General features: G+C 32.6%; 1 protein-coding gene across 1 annotated transcript; it reads right to left on the minus strand.

The window, feature by feature from the left end:
• LOC144562011 (DEK domain-containing chromatin-associated protein 1-like) lies at positions 1-5,536 on the minus strand. The gene is made up of 11 exons (XM_078311134.1): positions 5,042-5,536; positions 4,680-4,713; positions 4,403-4,482; positions 4,151-4,204; positions 3,752-3,859; positions 3,419-3,493; positions 2,630-2,686; positions 1,985-2,510; positions 1,562-1,656; positions 1,297-1,327; positions 1-537 (listed from the first exon to the last, which is right to left on the minus strand). Exons 1-11 carry the CDS (start codon positions 5,384-5,386, stop codon positions 407-409), a joined length of 1,536 nt encoding a protein of 511 aa, XP_078167260.1. The 5' UTR covers positions 5,387-5,536; the 3' UTR covers positions 1-406.
• Positions 5,537-17,256: the final 11,720 nt, after the last annotated feature.

The raw sequence follows: 17,256 nt of genomic DNA on the forward strand, positions 1-17,256 counted from the left end.
AAGAAAATGGATCTCCGAATTTTCTAATGTACAATCAACTGTTAAAGCCCAAAAAAACTCAAAGTCCAATGAAATAAGCGCAAACAATAGAATTAAAAAAAAACAATAGAATATCTAGTCTAAACAGTCTACCATTCTGAACCTAAAACATCAGATACAAATAATACCAGCAGAACCACAATCCATGTTCATTTCTGCCTACATTCAAACCCTACATAACCTCTTAAAAGAGAAAAATGATCAAATATGACAAGATTGTTATTCTACAACCATCCTACAACTACTAGCTGACTATGTCTTCGAAGAACATAACAACAAAGCTAAGCATCCTCAAGAAATTTGGTTAGACCCCTAATGTTTACATCAACAATATTCATATTCAAAACCTATGGTCTACTGCAAAACCCTATTTATCTTTGGGTTCATCATCCTCCCCATCTTCATCTTCATCCTCCTCAGACATGCTGTTTATCACATCTTCTATAATTTGCTTCACCTCTGCCTTTCTATCCATCAAGTCTACTTTAAATTGTGCCCCTACAAAAGAGAGTATTCACAAGAAACATATTTCACCCACTATTCTTGTGACCAATTCCTCACTGAAATAACAATTATTCTTAAACCAAGAACTTTGTCTAATAAAATAATTTCTTTAGTTGAGATTAATAGAACAGCAAGATTGTGTCAACAACTGAAATATGAGAATTTAAAACAAGTTTGCCAAGATAAAGAACATATGGACAAGTATATCATCCATCATAAATGCCGGTTCCACTGCCATTTGCAAATAAATTTTCACTTTTCAACAGTCTAAGATTCAACAACCCATAAGACAATGGAATTATCAGACAATATTCAAATTACATGAAAATTGATTCGTAGGTGTCTATAATTTGCTATTATTTTGTTTGAAGCTTTTGTGGATTTGAGATAAATTGAGAAGTTCATCAGCTAATTTGTATAGTCAAGTGACCACTCCACAGTAAATCACATTTGATAATTAACATAATCATGCAGATGCTGATATGGTGAGAAAGTTATTTTTGTGGATGTAACACTTGGTAGCTAACATATAATCCAACTATGTTGATGATATAAATGCATCCACATAAGCAATTCAAATGGACTAGTGCTCAGGTCATCATTGATCCAAGCATGTTCTGGTAACTGAAATGCTGAAGACTACGAATTATAATGAAAATTTGTGACAAGGACCGGTCATGCAAATTACTCGACATGCCGGGATTATAATTTGTATCCATTAGTACTCACAAGGAAATCAAACAAAAAAATTACCTAATTGCCGAAGAATATCAGCCAGAGTAACCTGTAAAGGATTAAAAGAAAAGGTATAGATTAATGTAAAGAACAAAAGAAAAGGCAATGGACAGAAAATGACAAAGCCCTCAAACCATACCACCCCCTTCCAAACCCAATTTTTCTAAATAATGCCAAAGCAAATCACCCCTACCCCTCACTATCCACAGAGGCTGTTCAAGATAATTCCCATCTTAAGCATCAGATATTAAAAAGAAGACAATAATATTTTTGATATCAATACCGTATTGAAGTCAACTTCCTTGAGTAATTCACTGATAACGCCATGCAACTCCTCTTTAGTAGGGCCCTTAACTTCGTCACTCACCTTCTCTTTTCCTACACAAATAGATCAGATTAATAAAAAAGGGCAAAGTCTGATGACCTCAAAGAACACTCGATGCAATATATCAGATAAATAAAACAACAATGTTAATGCCTCGTGTGCAATATCAGTATATAGCAGTCAGGTCCACATTTAAGCTCTAATTGCTCCAGTGATTTATATCTTGAGAAATGAAGAGGAAGCTTTAGAAGTTAAAAAATACCACACTTCAATAGTGTGGCATGACAAACAAAAATAATCAATCACAAGAAACAGAAAAAACAAAGGAACAAAGGTAGAACATTGGTATCATATCTAAATAATAAATAGAAACAAAATTACCTCGTTTTTTAGCAGCTGGTTTCTTTTTTTCCTTGTCAGCATTAGAAGTAGATGCTTTTGCCTCTTTCTTCTCTTCCTTTTTGGGTTTAGCAGCTGCCTCCTCTTTCTTACCCTTCTTCTTCTTCCCTTCTTTCTCCTCCTGAACCTTCACCTCCTTGCTCTCCTTCCCCTTCTTAGCATTTACCTTCTTGCCCTCATCCTTCTCCTTTTTCTTCCCCTTCCCCTTGGTCTTTTTAGAAGCTTCCACTGACTTCTTCTTCTTAGCTGGTGGTTCTTTATCTTCTTCTTCTTCCTCCTCCTCTTTCTCTTCCTCTTCCTCTTCCTCTCCTTCCTCCTCTTCCTCTTCTTGGACTTTCTTACTCTCTTTGTCTTCCTTATCTTTTCCTGTTATATGATCCTCCGCTGGCTCTTCTTCAGAATCTGCGGGGCCCACTTCTCCCTCAGAGTCATCTTCCTCCTTGTCAGATTCTTCATCTACATCCTCTTGCTCCGGTTCAGCTGCTTGTTTCTCACTCTTCTTTCTCTTCTGCCAAGATTTTTTTTAAAATGAGAGTACTGATCGCCACTATACTTGCTGAAAACCATGGTCTGAGAAAGCAAATGAAAAAATGGTGGTATGAGGTAGTAAACATAAAAAAATAGAACCTTAGCTCCACCACTCGAAGATGACCCAGCCTTCTTTGGCCCTCTTTTCTTCTTTGCCTAAAAAAGACTAAACCTTTTATTTGCAGCAAACAAAAATAACATTGATCAGAACAAAACTAAAAAAGCTATCATGTTCCTCTTATTGTTATAATGGGGGAACCTATTCAGGGGCGGATCTAATAGCCATTCAAAAGGTGGCTAAGCAACCCCTATGATTTTGAAATTTTAGTTATATAAATTGAAATTTAATTGAATTTTATTTTGTAGAACTTTTTATATAGTCCAACCTCCCTCATAAAATATCACACGTCTACTTGTAGTCTAGTGGTTACAGCTTAAGATTGTAGAACTTGGGTTTAATTCGCACCCACCACATATATTGCATTTTAAACTTTAGCCCCCCTACAAAGATTTTCTAGTTCCACCCTGAACGCATTCCTTAAATAGCAAAATTTATTCAGCAGGATGAGACTCAGATCCATCTTTCAGGTTCATTCTGGTAGATTGTTGTTCCTTGGGCAATGAGACTGAACTGCTATGTTTCTTTTCCAGTTTCCAACAGAAACACGGGGGATCTATGATCCTATACTTAATAGAACAATTCGGGATTGACATTTTGATGAGCTTAACACAAGGCACAGGTCAATGCGCTCTCTTGTCAGACTGTGTTTACAGAGAAGATACCAGATATATCATTATAACTAAACCTGCACCCAACTAACCAAAAAAAGGAGGGTGGATGAGAGTGAGATATGGAGAGGGAGAGGGAGAGGGAGAGAGAGAGAGGACCTTGTCAGTCAGCAAAACATCACGAGTAACATGTGGGGACTCCAAGAATTCAAGCAATTTTCCAGTTAACTCTTCCTACATTTAACAAAATTGTAATATTTAGTCAGAGGCACAAAATATTGGTTAGTTATGATAACAAAATCTGCAAGTCCTCCAAATATCAGGCACAGAGTAAGTTTCCTTTTCTCAATAATGAATATGAGCACCAAAGAATCCAGTATAACAAAACCCTATTGGAAATATTATCTCCTATATTTTGAGAACTTCCTAAACAGAAATAAAAATTCCTCCTTCCACAAAAAAGAAGGAAAAGCAAATTCCAAGTAAGCAAACCTTCTTAGTAGATGCTTTGATGGGAATGTCCAGTAGTTCACAGAACTCGCACAGCCTATCTTTGTGAAATTTATCAATCTTCTCTTTTATTTTGGTCTTTTTTTTGTCCTGGAAAATACCATAGCAGCAATCAATCTATAAAACCTGAAAATGGATAAAATAACCCATTCCTTGAAGAGTGTTTGTGCATGCACACCAGGAAAGTTCCATCAATGTCACCTTATCTTTGAAACTAGAAGGAAAAGGCACCCTTCTTGTTCACACGCATATGCATGCATAACAGGCTAAATAGAGCTAATACCAACAGCAAATTGTCACTCATGATCTCTATTGGTTATAATGCATGAGAAAATAGTTAAAATATGCAGTGCAATACATGATGTAAATTTAAAAGCTTACATCGGTCCATACAAAGCCAGAGAACTGGGTGATATTCCTCTTCAACTGAAAAGCCTAGAAAAAAAGTTGGAGCAATTGTTACTTGCATTAAAATAAACAAAATTATATGCTCAATGCAAAGTAATTATATTTTATTACAGCCTCTACATACTAGTATATGCAATATTTTTTCAAGTAATTCAGTTGTGCAATTTAGCATCAATTTACTCTGAACTGTGCAATTACAAGTGAATGAGAAAGAGTGAGAATTACACTAGATCTTCTCCCAAAGAGTAAAGCGTGAAGAGAATGGAGCGTCTCGTCAGGCTTTCTTTTTGACAACTTGAAAGAAACTGATACAAATTCACAATAAATTTCCTACTCAGCAACTTAAAGGTAAAATATGAAATAGAAATTTAAACAGATTAACTTAGGTAATCTCAAAAGCTCATGAAACTATGTCTTTCCAATTGCGTGCAAATCAGATTATCATAAATCATTAAAAAAAAGTGAGCTAAATGTGTATTTCCAAAAGGGGGCAACACCGTACCATTTGGGATATCCTTCAGCTTTGTTCCGGAACCCTATAAGACAGAAAAGACACAAAATAAGTAAATTACCCAATTTCTCTATGTTAAATCTTAAAGAGATTTGATCTTTACAATTACTGGATAAAAGCCTTGCACTACTGACAACAATTCCAAGTAGCCATATCTTTTAGTCTAAAATGTTCAGTTTGGAAAACATGGTTTAAATCTGAAACTGAATTACTGATGCCACAGAAAGAAATTAACATGTTAATACGCTGCAAAGATTTAAGATCTACAATTTATCAATGTGGCAATAAATCTGAATAACAGATAATAAACAGAACAAATGAGAAAAAGCAACCCATGAAAGAAAAGACAATACCTGAACAATAGAAACCCCCTTTTTACCAGCGCCACTCCTGGGAGAGCCAGGAACAGAATACCTCTCCACAGCCTTCCTCTCTCTTGAAGAAGTTCTCTCTCCTTTCCTCTCCACTACTTCGGTTTCCTTCTGAGCCTTTTTCCCTTTCCCTTTCCCCTTCTCTTTCTTTTCTTCCTCCTTTACCTCTTTCGCCTCGCTACCTTCTACCTCTTCTTTTTTCTTTCTACCTCGCTTTCTCTTCTCTTTCGCCTCACCTTTATCCTCTGTCACCTGGTCGCCATGATCGGGCTTGGAAGTGTCAGAGTTTTCGGCGGGCTTCTCCTCTGGAATTTCAGGTTCAACCATAATTAGATCGAGTGGAGCTAGTGTCAGAGAGGAGAGTAGTAAAACCCTAGCTTGGTTGGGTTTTCCTCTTTTTCTTGAAATGGAAATAGACGGAGTGAGAGAAAGAGAGGAGAGTGTGTCTGTGTGTGAGGTCAGAGAAAAATCAAAGACGCGAATCTATTAATTCAATATAATAAAAGTTGCTAATATTTGTTCATACACTCCGAATATTGACAAGCACTACGCCACGCCGATAGAGAGAGTTCCTCTGCAATCTCATTTATAAGAAATAAAACAAAAAATAAAAAGCTAAATCAACGTACTAATTATACTTTCTAAACAATATTAATAAAAAAAATATCATACATAATAATTAGTTTTTCAACTTTACATAAGTATTATTCCTCTTGAGATCTCGAAAGGAGTGTGGATTGACATGGAAAATAAAGTAAGATTCTCGTATACGATATTGTTTTGATTTTTCTTAAACAAAGATTCCGAACTCAATATTATATAACTATTTTATTAATATCACAAGATGTCCTATTTAGTGAAACAAAATTTCAAGATGAGGAGGGTTCCAATGCCTCGTGTCTTTCATACCTCATTATACCTCATATCTTTGTTTTCAAAGTTTAAATTGTCAATCCGAACCGTTCAACATGATATCCATACTAAATGATTAGATATTAAATTTTATAATTTTTGAAAAAAAATTTACTATTTTTTAAGATGGATAGAAAATCATTGTTTTTTGAACGGTTCAAAAACAGTGATTTTGTAACTATCTTAAAAAATAGTAAAAAATTCCAAAAAATATAAAATTTCATCTCCATGCATATTTTAGTATAAATATTATGTTGAACGGTTCGGATCGACAATTTGAACTTTGAAAATGAAGATATAAAATATGAGGTATGAAAAAGATGAGGCATTAGAACCTTCTCTTTCAAGATAATACTTTCAAATTATATAGAATTAAATAAATTATATAATAGAGTGGCAATATTAAGATAATAATTTTTCTTTGTTTTGTTATAGTACTTGATTAATGTAAAAAATCACAAATTTTTCTCCTTATTTTCAAAATAAAATGTAATTCTCAAAGTAGATACAAATTGTATAAAAAAATCAGTAATTAGCTGATACGAAGATTGATTTTATAAAATAAACAAATACTCTTAAATTATGAGAATGAGCACCAAGAATATGGTAATTCTACAAAAATAATTGTAGAGAAATAACAAATGTCAAAGAAATGCTTCAAAACTAGCAATATTTAAACGGGCATCTCTGTGCTCCAAGTGTAAGCACTAAGTCTGGGAATTTGTAACAGCAATCCTCCGCTAGACGAGATCCACTCACAGACAAATTTTACGAGGACATGGTTTAAAAGGTTCCTATAAACGACTTCTCTTACAAGTGGGACCGAGTAGCCTCTTCTAAGCTAACTGTAGCCCAATTTTGTTCCCTGGTACCATAAACGGGGTTTATCCGTTAACTTGATTGTCGTCGGGAGCGCGGATAGCTATTGCCTATTGGGACGAAATTGTGTAAAGTGCTAGATGTACCCAAATGTTTCTCTTTATCTCCAGCAATAAAATACTGTCTTATAAAGTTCATAGTTCAATAGTAAGATTAACATGTCAAGGAAAAAAACAAAACATTGTTTGAATTTAGATAATTGATTATATCATTTATATCTATAGGGTAAGTATAATTTATTATTGACTATGGAAGAGACGAGGCTGTTTATCAATAACTAAATTCACAATCAAACAATTAAGTATGCGAGATTCGAACATAAAATGCGGAGGAAATGTACAGAAAAAAAAAGGAAGGCATCAATGGGAGTCGTGTGAATACCAATAGATATAGTGGATCTATAGTTACTTTTGGTAAAATGATTTTTGAGAGAATACCTTTGGTAAAATTTAAAAAGAAAAACAATTTAGGGTTAATTAGATATAAGAGCAGTTAACATAAAATAAAATTTATAAATTAGATGGGTTCCATAAATTATTTACCAATGTATCCTGAGAATAACCGTATATAAGAACAAAAGATAAGAAATTTTAGCTTTTTTTCAAATTAATTGTGTACAATGCGGGGTTCCGTAGAATTTACTTTCTCTTCTCTGGTGGGAGGCGGGGATCAAGAGAAATTGGGAAAGTTCAAAATTTGGACTGAAATTAGGAGCGGGATGGTAAAATTTCGCCTTTGGCAGTTGGCGCAAGTCGCAACGCGCAAATTAAAGCTCCAACTCCCCGGAGATTTAATTAAGATTGCCTGTGCTCCGCTCTCTGTATTTCTTGCAGTTATAAGCATAATGACAAATGAATTATTCGGATTCGGTTCCATAGAGTCAAAAATTCGTGATTTGAAAATAATTTGAGTATAATTCATGAATGATTTGGAATCATTCGGTCAGAGATCCCAGTCTTACAAGTAGGCAAAAAAAAATGTTCTGAGAAAAATTCGAGAAAAATTTGTAAAATTCATAAATTATTGGGTTTAATTCGGTCAACCGAATAATTCTTTAGCATTCGGTTCGATATCACCAAAAAAAAAAAAATTATTCAGATTTAAATCACGAATCTTGTAACTATGGTTATAAATTATAACATGGAGCTCCGGAAACTGGAATTCATATTTTTTGCGGTAACTCAAATTTTAAGTTTTGTATTGGCACGTATATTAAAGAATTTGCATATGTTTATGGATCAGATTGATTCGAATTTGATCGAATGGTCAATATTTTAAACCTTGGGTTATGAGTTAATACAGAGGATATGGACTCTGGAACTCTAAGGAGTGCATATCCTCTAAGATGTCTCATATTTTGCGTGATTTGCAGTTTCGATGCCTCTGAGATATCTCGTATTTTGAATTAATACAATAATATGTATTAGAAAGCGTCTAATTGTCCACAATTTATTTACAGAAAAAACTGTCATTTGACTTGCACCAATCATGTAAAATTACTGATTCAATACTGTAACTTATATAACAAATCTTACAAAAAAACACACTTTAAGTTTCTAACATTTAGCGGGACCACTTTGTGTACTTGCAACTTGCATAACTTGTCAAACTAACTGTACTTGATGTGGGACCACTTGATGTACTTCTCTAATTTACAGTTAATGACAGTTTTAAAACCTTCTATAACATTTTAAAATTGAATCACTTATCAAACTTGCAGTTTTTTCGAAAAGGAGGGATCGGATGACACCATTTTTTGGCGACATCGGATGACACCGTGCATTTTCAAAGTCCAAATAATCGATCCAAACCGTTCAACTTGATGAATATGTTAAAATGTGCTTGCGGGTCAAATTTTATATTTTTCTGAATTTTTTTACTATTTATTAAGATGACTACAAAAATTCAAAGGTCTAAATATAACGATTTTGTTAAATACTTAATAAATAGTCAAAAAAAGAAAGATACAGTGTCGCTTTAAATAGGAGGAGACGAGATCCGTTAGAAGGTGGAGTCCGACTGTTAATGACAGTTGAACCCATAATTAGATAAGGTTATGCACAATCAGTGGATAAAGGTCAGTGAACCAAGAACATTTCACTATTTATTAATACTTTGAGCCTTTTCTATAAAATAAAATTAAACTATCATTTATTTTCTAACCTCTCTCTCATCTCAATATTCTAATTCCGTCCCTGCGCAACATATGAGATATCTTCAGAGGATGCGAATTGAACTCCGAGGCTCCATGAAATTATCGAGTCCAAATCCTATGAGATAGCATAATATTTATGTTTAAATCCGAATCGTCCGATTTAAATTTGAGTCAATCGGATTCGAAATAAAATGTACTTATCCCTTTAATAATATTTGTACGGATTTTGTTCGAACGGTCCGAAATGAAAGAAATATTCTGTTACCTTAGCTGGCCTGAAGAGTACAAGTTCTCGGTTAGACATGAGTTTCAGTTATCTGAGCGATTGGGAGTTTGGGAATAGAGAAGGAAATTAATTATGGCGTGATAGTCACGTTATGAAACATCACGTGTGTCGATTACGTAATATGATTCGCGTGTCATGTGACGTGATCATTTGTGTAACATGATAGCACTTAAGCAAAAATTATACGTCACGTCACGTCATGCGAATCAGTCACGTTATGTCAAATCAAGTATGAAATATAGAGTATCCAATTTTTTTGATACACATAGAATATTCAGGTTTCACTTTTAGTATAGGTTCAGTGATATTGGTACTCATATAGTACTGATTTTTATTTTCTCTAGTTTAGTCTAATAAATATTTGTAATTTGAATTTTTAAAGTAATGTCAGATGTTCAATGGTCTTTCTTAAAAGAAAATTACAACATTATTTACTTATTTTAGAATTTTCATATCTTTTTTCTTAATTTTCAACGATTTAAATTAAAATATAAAAAATTGACGTGATTAATTGACGTCACGTGTGATCCCAGTGTGATTACACGTAACGTGATTATTTGTGTGACATGGCCATCCGCTATTATTTTGATTACGTTACGTGAGCAAATCACGACGTATTTATTACGTCACAACGTGTCATATATTTTCTTCTCTATTTGAAACAATAGACATGACATCGTTAGTAAAAATAATAAATAAATATTGCCACGGACTTGTATTCAAAAATAACAAATGAATAGAGCACTTCGCCCTCGGGACCCTTTGTACAACCAATTATTAACTCATTTATGCACAATAAATTACTTTGACAGTGTTCACAAGATGAAATTAAAATTATAGAGACATATTATTAGATATTATGATTTATTGATTTAGTTTTATACAATTTTAATCGTGGTTAATAATGTATCTGATAAGGCCATGTATAAAAGTCTCATAAAAGCCTTCCTAGAAGTCCGCTTAGCAAGACCCGGAAACAACCTATCCGACCTGCCAACTAAAAAGAGAAAAGGCCTAGTGAATTTTAAACCAACTAAAAAACCAGCCCGGCCTGCTACCCATAACTTATAAAAGGCCCGAATCCAAATTTGTTCTAAGGAAGACATACAATAATTATTGACCTGACATGTGAAGACTAAGCGCTCCCGCTTAGGACTCGCTAATCATTCATAATTACGCTCTAATCTCGGAGGAGGTTAGAACGTATCAGTATCATTTATCATTATTTTAGACCATTGAAAATTTTGGTTTATATAATAAGGCAGAATTTATGTACTAAATCTCATTTCTTTTTGTTGGTTTGATATATAAACCATATGACATCGTATAATATTGGTTTTCAAATTTGAATCTTATTTTTTATATTTATCTGGATTGTCAGGTAAGTTCTCCCCTTCATTTTTTAATATTGATATATATACAAGAGAAGAAATCAACTGTCTTAACGTTTTTTGCTCCATCATTGTCCAATATTTCATGTTGATAATTGAAATTCCAAATTATAATATAAAAATTTGAACCATCAATTCCAGTTTTACTTTAAACTTTAAAGTGATCTATTGTGTTATTTATAGGTTAAAAAAAAAAGATAACACGTATGTTTGTACCACTAATTTCCTATGAAAATTCAATGATAAGTTGGATTCAATGAGATTTAATTCAAAGAGGTGTTCCATTGGTTACTATAATACTTTAATTTTGGATGACCTCAGCGATGAACAGTGACACTTTTCTGTCTAGTTATAGAAAGAATAATGGATTGCTTTATTCATGTTGCATCAACAGAATTTATAAAAATAAAATAAAAAAATCACTCAGATCTCTCTATTTTTTCCCACACACCATAGACAGCTCACCCCTACGTGAAATTGACAAAAAAAAAAAACATTAATTATGGATCTTTTGTGACTCCTTACTGTATAGCAACCTAAATATTTTTTGTAAAAAAAGCAGAGATTAGATCAAGCTCAGTGGCAGAGCTAGCATGGATCAGAGGTAGGCAACCGCCTACCCCTGAATTTTAAAAATTAGCTATACATTTGTATAAAATTAGGTCATTACCTACTTCTGCCGCGATTCTCTTTTAGTTGTGGTTTGATTCGGTTTTTTTGTGTGTCAATTTTGCATTTGGAAAGAAAGTGAACGGAAGCTCTTTGGAAAATAAAGATAATTGGATACTTCTTTCTAAATAGACTTAGTGTATTGGTCCATTATGTATAAAATAGAAATAATTATTGGTTCACATAGAACCAATAGCATTGAAAAATTATCTAGACCTTAATATTCAATTTCAGAGTTTCAGACCACTGTGCCTTATTATTTGACGATTTTAACATACAGTGAATCCATTTATTTTTAAACTATCACAAAAATTATATTAATCACAAACTATGTTAATTATTTTTTTATAAAATGTTTAGAAAATATTTTTTAAGAAAGGGTGCATTGATAATTTTAATTTTTTATTAAAAAATAAATAAAGATAATAACTATTTTTTAATAATTTATTTTTTGTCTACTCCTGATAAAAATTCTAGCTACGCCAATAATCAAGCTAATATATTTAGCACAATAATGTTTCAACAATTTTTAATAAAGTTGTACAAATATCAATTCCTAGATAGCAATGTAGAGATTTAGTCAAAGTAAATTTTTGTTGGAAAACATATCTTATATTCTTGACAATAACAACATTATGCCGGAAATAAACATGTAACATACGGTCTGAAATTTTAGAATTTTTTATAATAATTTTCACAGTATAACCGAACAATTTATTATCATATATTCTCTCATGTTTATTTTTTAAAATATTTAATTATAGAAGTTGGGGCCCATTTGATTTCATCTCGTGTTATCCTGCGCTAGCCGAACACATTCAGACTAAATACAAATCATCGGTCGGGTACGAAATAAAAAATTCTAATGCGTTGGTATTCTTTATTCTTTATTTTTTTTTTAAGTTTTGAAGAGTACTGCTTAGGGGTGAAAACGGAGCGGATAATGCTGATACCATATCCGTATCCATCGGATAATGAGCGGATACGAATACGGATACGGATAGTAAACGGATATCAAAATTCAAAACCAAATCCGTCTTAAACGGATACGGAACGGATAGTCCACGAATACGGATTCGAATACGGATATAAAACGAATAATGGTCGGATAATTAAGATATATTAACTTCTAAGATATAAATATTAATTAAAACAATAAATATAAATATTAAGAAAGCGTCTAATTGTCCACAGCCTTTTGTCCACAGCTTTGACTTGCGCGAATACTGTAAAATTACTTCTACATGCTGTATAATTATACAACATATCACATAAAATATATCAGTTAATCACAAAACATCCAGCAACTATTTGAAGTGATCCCATAATAGTTAGAAAAAGATTGCAACTTGCACAACATGACAAAATAAATGTACTTTCAAATTGTACTTTCAGAAATTACAGTTATAGGAAGTTATTGGCAGTTAGAGTTAGTAATTAGCGGTTATTAGCGGTTATTGGCAGTTAGAGTTAATTATTAGCTTCCGCACTGGGTTGAATCTTGTATACTGTAAAATTGAATCTTATATACTGTAAACTTGAATCTTGTATACTGTAAAATTGAATCTTGCATACAGTAAAATTTTCAATTGAATCTTGTATATTGTAAAATTGAATCTTGTATACTGTAAAATTGAATCAGCAGAACTATAAAATTGAATATTGTATACAGTAGAATTTTCAATTGAATCTTGTATACAGCAGAATTTTCAATTGAATCTTGTATATTGTATAATATATACTGTAAAATTGAATCTTGTATACTGTAAAATTTCTAAATCTAAACCATAAAATAATACCATGTATATTGTAAGATAAAATGTAAAAAATGCTACATTTCAGCTTAAACTACAACCTGCAAAGAATCATGTATACTGTAAATAATCAGCAGAACTATAAAATTGAATATTGTATACAGCAGAATTTTCAATTGAATCTTGTATATTGTATAATATATACTGTAAAATTGAATCTTGTATACTGTAAAATTTCTAAATCTAAACCATAAAATAATACCATGTATATTGTAAGATAAAATGTAAAAAATGCTACATTTCAGGTTAAACTACAACCTGCAAAGAATCATGTATACTGTAAATTTCAAAATACAAACCATAAAATAATATCATGTATACTGTAAAATTTTTAAATCTATACATACATCCATCATCTGTTCAACAAAAATATGTTCACCACACACAAAATCTGTCCACCCCAATGTTTGACTCTGCTGATTCTTCAATTCTTACATCTCCCACAATATCGGGTTCGACATTTGAATCGATTTTTACAACTCTAATTTCTGCAACACTATTCACGCTAGAATTTTCACTTGCCAAATCTTCATTCAAATCAAAAGCCATTGGGGCAAAACTGTAAAAATCAATACTAAATAATGTTAGACACAAACAAAAAAATATATAATGATGTACATCAAAAATGTCTTCATAACACTGTATTTGTATATCTTATATACTGTAAATTACTTAATATAAAATGTAACATACACATATCATAATAACTAATACAAAATGCATATGAAAACATTACTTATATACTATAAAATTTGTCACCTATACCGTAAACCAAACCCATTTATAACATAAAATGATATACATAACATTTAAAAAATAACAACATATATCATGTAAAACTGACTTGCGCCAATCCTGTAAAATTCATAATTCAAAGCTGTAACTTATGTAAAACAATCTAATAAAAATTTTCAAACATAAAAGAAAAAATGTCATTTTACTTGCACCAATTCTGTAAAATTCATCATTCAATGCTATAACTTAAATAACAAATCTTATAAAAAACGTCATTCAAATTTTCAAACATCCAGAAACAAAATACAACAAAAAATGAATGACAGAAGCAAAATACAACAAAAATCGCATAAATTACGATTTTGTTTGAATACAATGTTCATATAATGCATAAACACCTGAGACTTCATCAATTGAAATGAAACTTCAATAGAAGCAAAGAAATCATGATTATCAATTCAAATCAATAAAAGAAACGAAACTTAAATAGATTAGTAAATAAACAAGTTATTTTGAATACTGTAAAACCACAAGATGCATATTGTAAAACTACAAAGTGAATACTGTAAAATAACCTGATTATGCTCCAGATCGCCTCGCTCTTATCTCTCTTCTCCAGATCACTTCGCTCTCATCTCTCTCCACCAGATTGCTTCTTCATATCGTCTCTCTCCATTACAATCTAAGAGAGATGCCGGAGAAGTCCATCGGAGAGAAGAAAGCGCCGATGAGTAGTGGCGTCGGTGAGCGGCGAGTAGTGGTGTTGCCGTTGAAAAATGAACTGCAGGACAGATTTAATTTGAGAGCTTCTACTGCCTCTTTATTCCTCAGGGTCAACGATCAAAACAAATAGTCAAGATCTTCATCCATGCCGCTCTACTTATCAGATCCAAGCCTGTCAACAAGGCTTTTTGTGCTACTTTTGAGAAGAGAGAGATTTTTAATGAAACTTATTAGGTTTTATAGAAGTTGTGGCTTTGAGAAAGGAGATTTGAGAAATGAATCAAAGTCAAGAATCAGATAAAAAAATTTGATTTCGTAAATGAAAAAGAGACGATGGCTTTGGGAGATTCATTTCTCAACGAATGAACCTTTTTATGAGATTCATTTCTCTTTCCAGACAAAATTTGTTAGTTAACGATGGCTTTTTGTCAGAGATGATGCCTTTATTCAGAAATCTCTTCCCTCTTTGATGAAACGATAGCTACCGGAGAGATCTGGAGAATAGATCGAAAAATAAAAAAGGAAACTTCTTATAAAGGAAGGTCGGAGGAATTGGATAAAATTCGTTAGAAGTAGACTAATTTGTTAGTTGTGGACAAACCGTGGACAAAAGCCTGTGGATAAGAACCTTTTCTCAAATATTAATTATAATATTGAAGAGATAAGAGATGATCTGTTGATATATTATATATATAAAATAAAAGAATGGTAACAAAAGTTAAAGTGGTGTAGTGGTTTGATGCTAAGCCTTGATACAAGAGGACAACGGTTCGAAATCCAGCTCAAGCAATTTGTTTTAGCGCAGAAGGTTCGCCTCAGCAAATGGGGTTCTTAGCGGGTCCAATCATGTTCCGGATGGTTCGGATATCCGCTCCGTTTTATACTTACTATCCGTATCCGAATCCGGATATGTTTTAGCGCAGAAGGTTCTCCTAGCGGGTCCGCCTCAGCAAATGGGTCCGCCTAGCGGGTCCAGGTTCGCCTCAGCAAATGGGGTTCTTAGCGGGTCCGATCATGTTCCGGATGGTTTAGATATTCGCTCCATTTTATACTTACTATCCGTATCAGAATCCGGATATTCTGTGGATATTTGATAATTATCCGGATCTGGATTCGTTTAATTCGGATTTGAATTATAAGCGGATTCGGAGCGGATATCCGTCGGATAATCCGGCTCCGTTTACACCCCTAGTCCTGCTGCATTGAGTAATTATGTGTTTTACGGAATTGAGAAAATATTTGAAAAATAAAATAAAGTTATTAAAAAAGCCACGGACTCCTAAAACCTAGTCCTACTTTTTAACTACAGCGCACGTAGATGCTAAGGTTGAAATCGTCCAGACAGCAAGTGTTAGTGTCATCTTTGTCTTCGTTTATCTGATTTGTACCGTATTTTATAAGATGGAGATGATTAATTTTTTTAAAAAAATTTGTTGGATACAAGTATGGATAATTTTTTTGTTTTGTTATCTAAACAGGTGAAAGTATAGGTAGAACCTATTCCGTGTCTATTACTTGATCGAATAATTATAAAAAATATATATATGTTTTATATATTAATGAGTAATGATTATCTATTTTGTAAGTTGTAACTATAGTTGTGTTACACTTAATTAACAATTAAATTACGTAAATAAGTTCCAGCAAATTCCAATAAAATTTAGATCTTTAAAACACATATATATATTTCTGAAATAAATGTGTTTTAATATTTTATTTAATGAATAATAAAAATAATTATTATACTAGTATTATCTGTTATTTATCGACTACTTTTTTGTCATATGATAACTATAACGGATGAAAATAGAATACAAATAAGAACCTAAGATAACATATAAGAATAATTCGTAACGGATACAGATATGAAAATATTTGTCATCCGATCCTTTTTGTAACCGCTGACACCCCTATGCGAGAGGAAGCACTGAACATCAGGTTTTAAAGTTATTGGGATCATTACTCAATTCTTGTGAATTTCCTCCTTAATATGCGTAATTTGAGCTTTTTAATCACACCGTGCAACTTTTTATCTGTAATCACGAGCCATGGCACGTATAGGCAGAGATAGCAATCATAGATCTCATCTGATACTTCAATCGGTAAATCATAGTAGATCTGCTGGCACAGGCGGATGCATAATTTATGTTAGAGAGAGGCAAAAATTAGATTCAAATAAGTTCAAATACATTAACTAATTGGTACTATATAAATAGCTTATTATATTCAATTATGTGTTTCTACCTCTCTCTGTGTCGCTATGTACTGAGGTAAGCTTGGGACTATTTGTACAATCGTTACATTTTTCTATCTATAATTCTAAGTTTCTTAATTACAAGCATATGGTCTAGGCCTAGCCCAAATATTAAAACAAAATAAAGTGAGAATAAAAGAGATAAAACAACCGCTTCTATGTGTCTAAACTTCTGACCCCCACCTTTTAAACTTCTTTTATCTGTGTTTTTTCCTTTAATTTAGCTTGAGATCTAACAATCTGGCTTCCCTTCCTCTCTCATTTCTCTTCTTCACCTCGTCGCAATGGGTCCATAGAAAGACAAGCTTATTTCCCGTGGAGGCAGAATAGAATCGAACCCTTTTTTTTCCACTAAATTTCAAACTCCATAGGGCAGTTG

Source organism: Carex rostrata, chromosome 11, assembly GCF_964058835.1.
Source record: "Carex rostrata chromosome 11, lpCarRost1.2, whole genome shotgun sequence".
NCBI classification, from domain to species: Eukaryota; Viridiplantae; Streptophyta; class Magnoliopsida; order Poales; family Cyperaceae; genus Carex; species Carex rostrata.

Excerpts from the sequence above, each read along its gene's own strand:
- LOC144562011 (XM_078311134.1), bottom strand. The coding sequence starts at position 5,386 with ATGGTTGAACCTGAAATTCCAGAGGAGAAGCCCGCCGAAAACTCTGAC. Across the intron at positions 4,714-5,041 it reads AGGGGGTTTCTATTGTTCAG|GGTTCCGGAACAAAGCTGAA; the intron begins GTATTGTCTTTT and ends TCTGTCTTATAG. Across the intron at positions 4,483-4,679 it reads GCTGAAGGATATCCCAAATG|TTTCTTTCAAGTTGTCAAAA; the intron begins GTACGGTGTTGC and ends AATTTGTATCAG.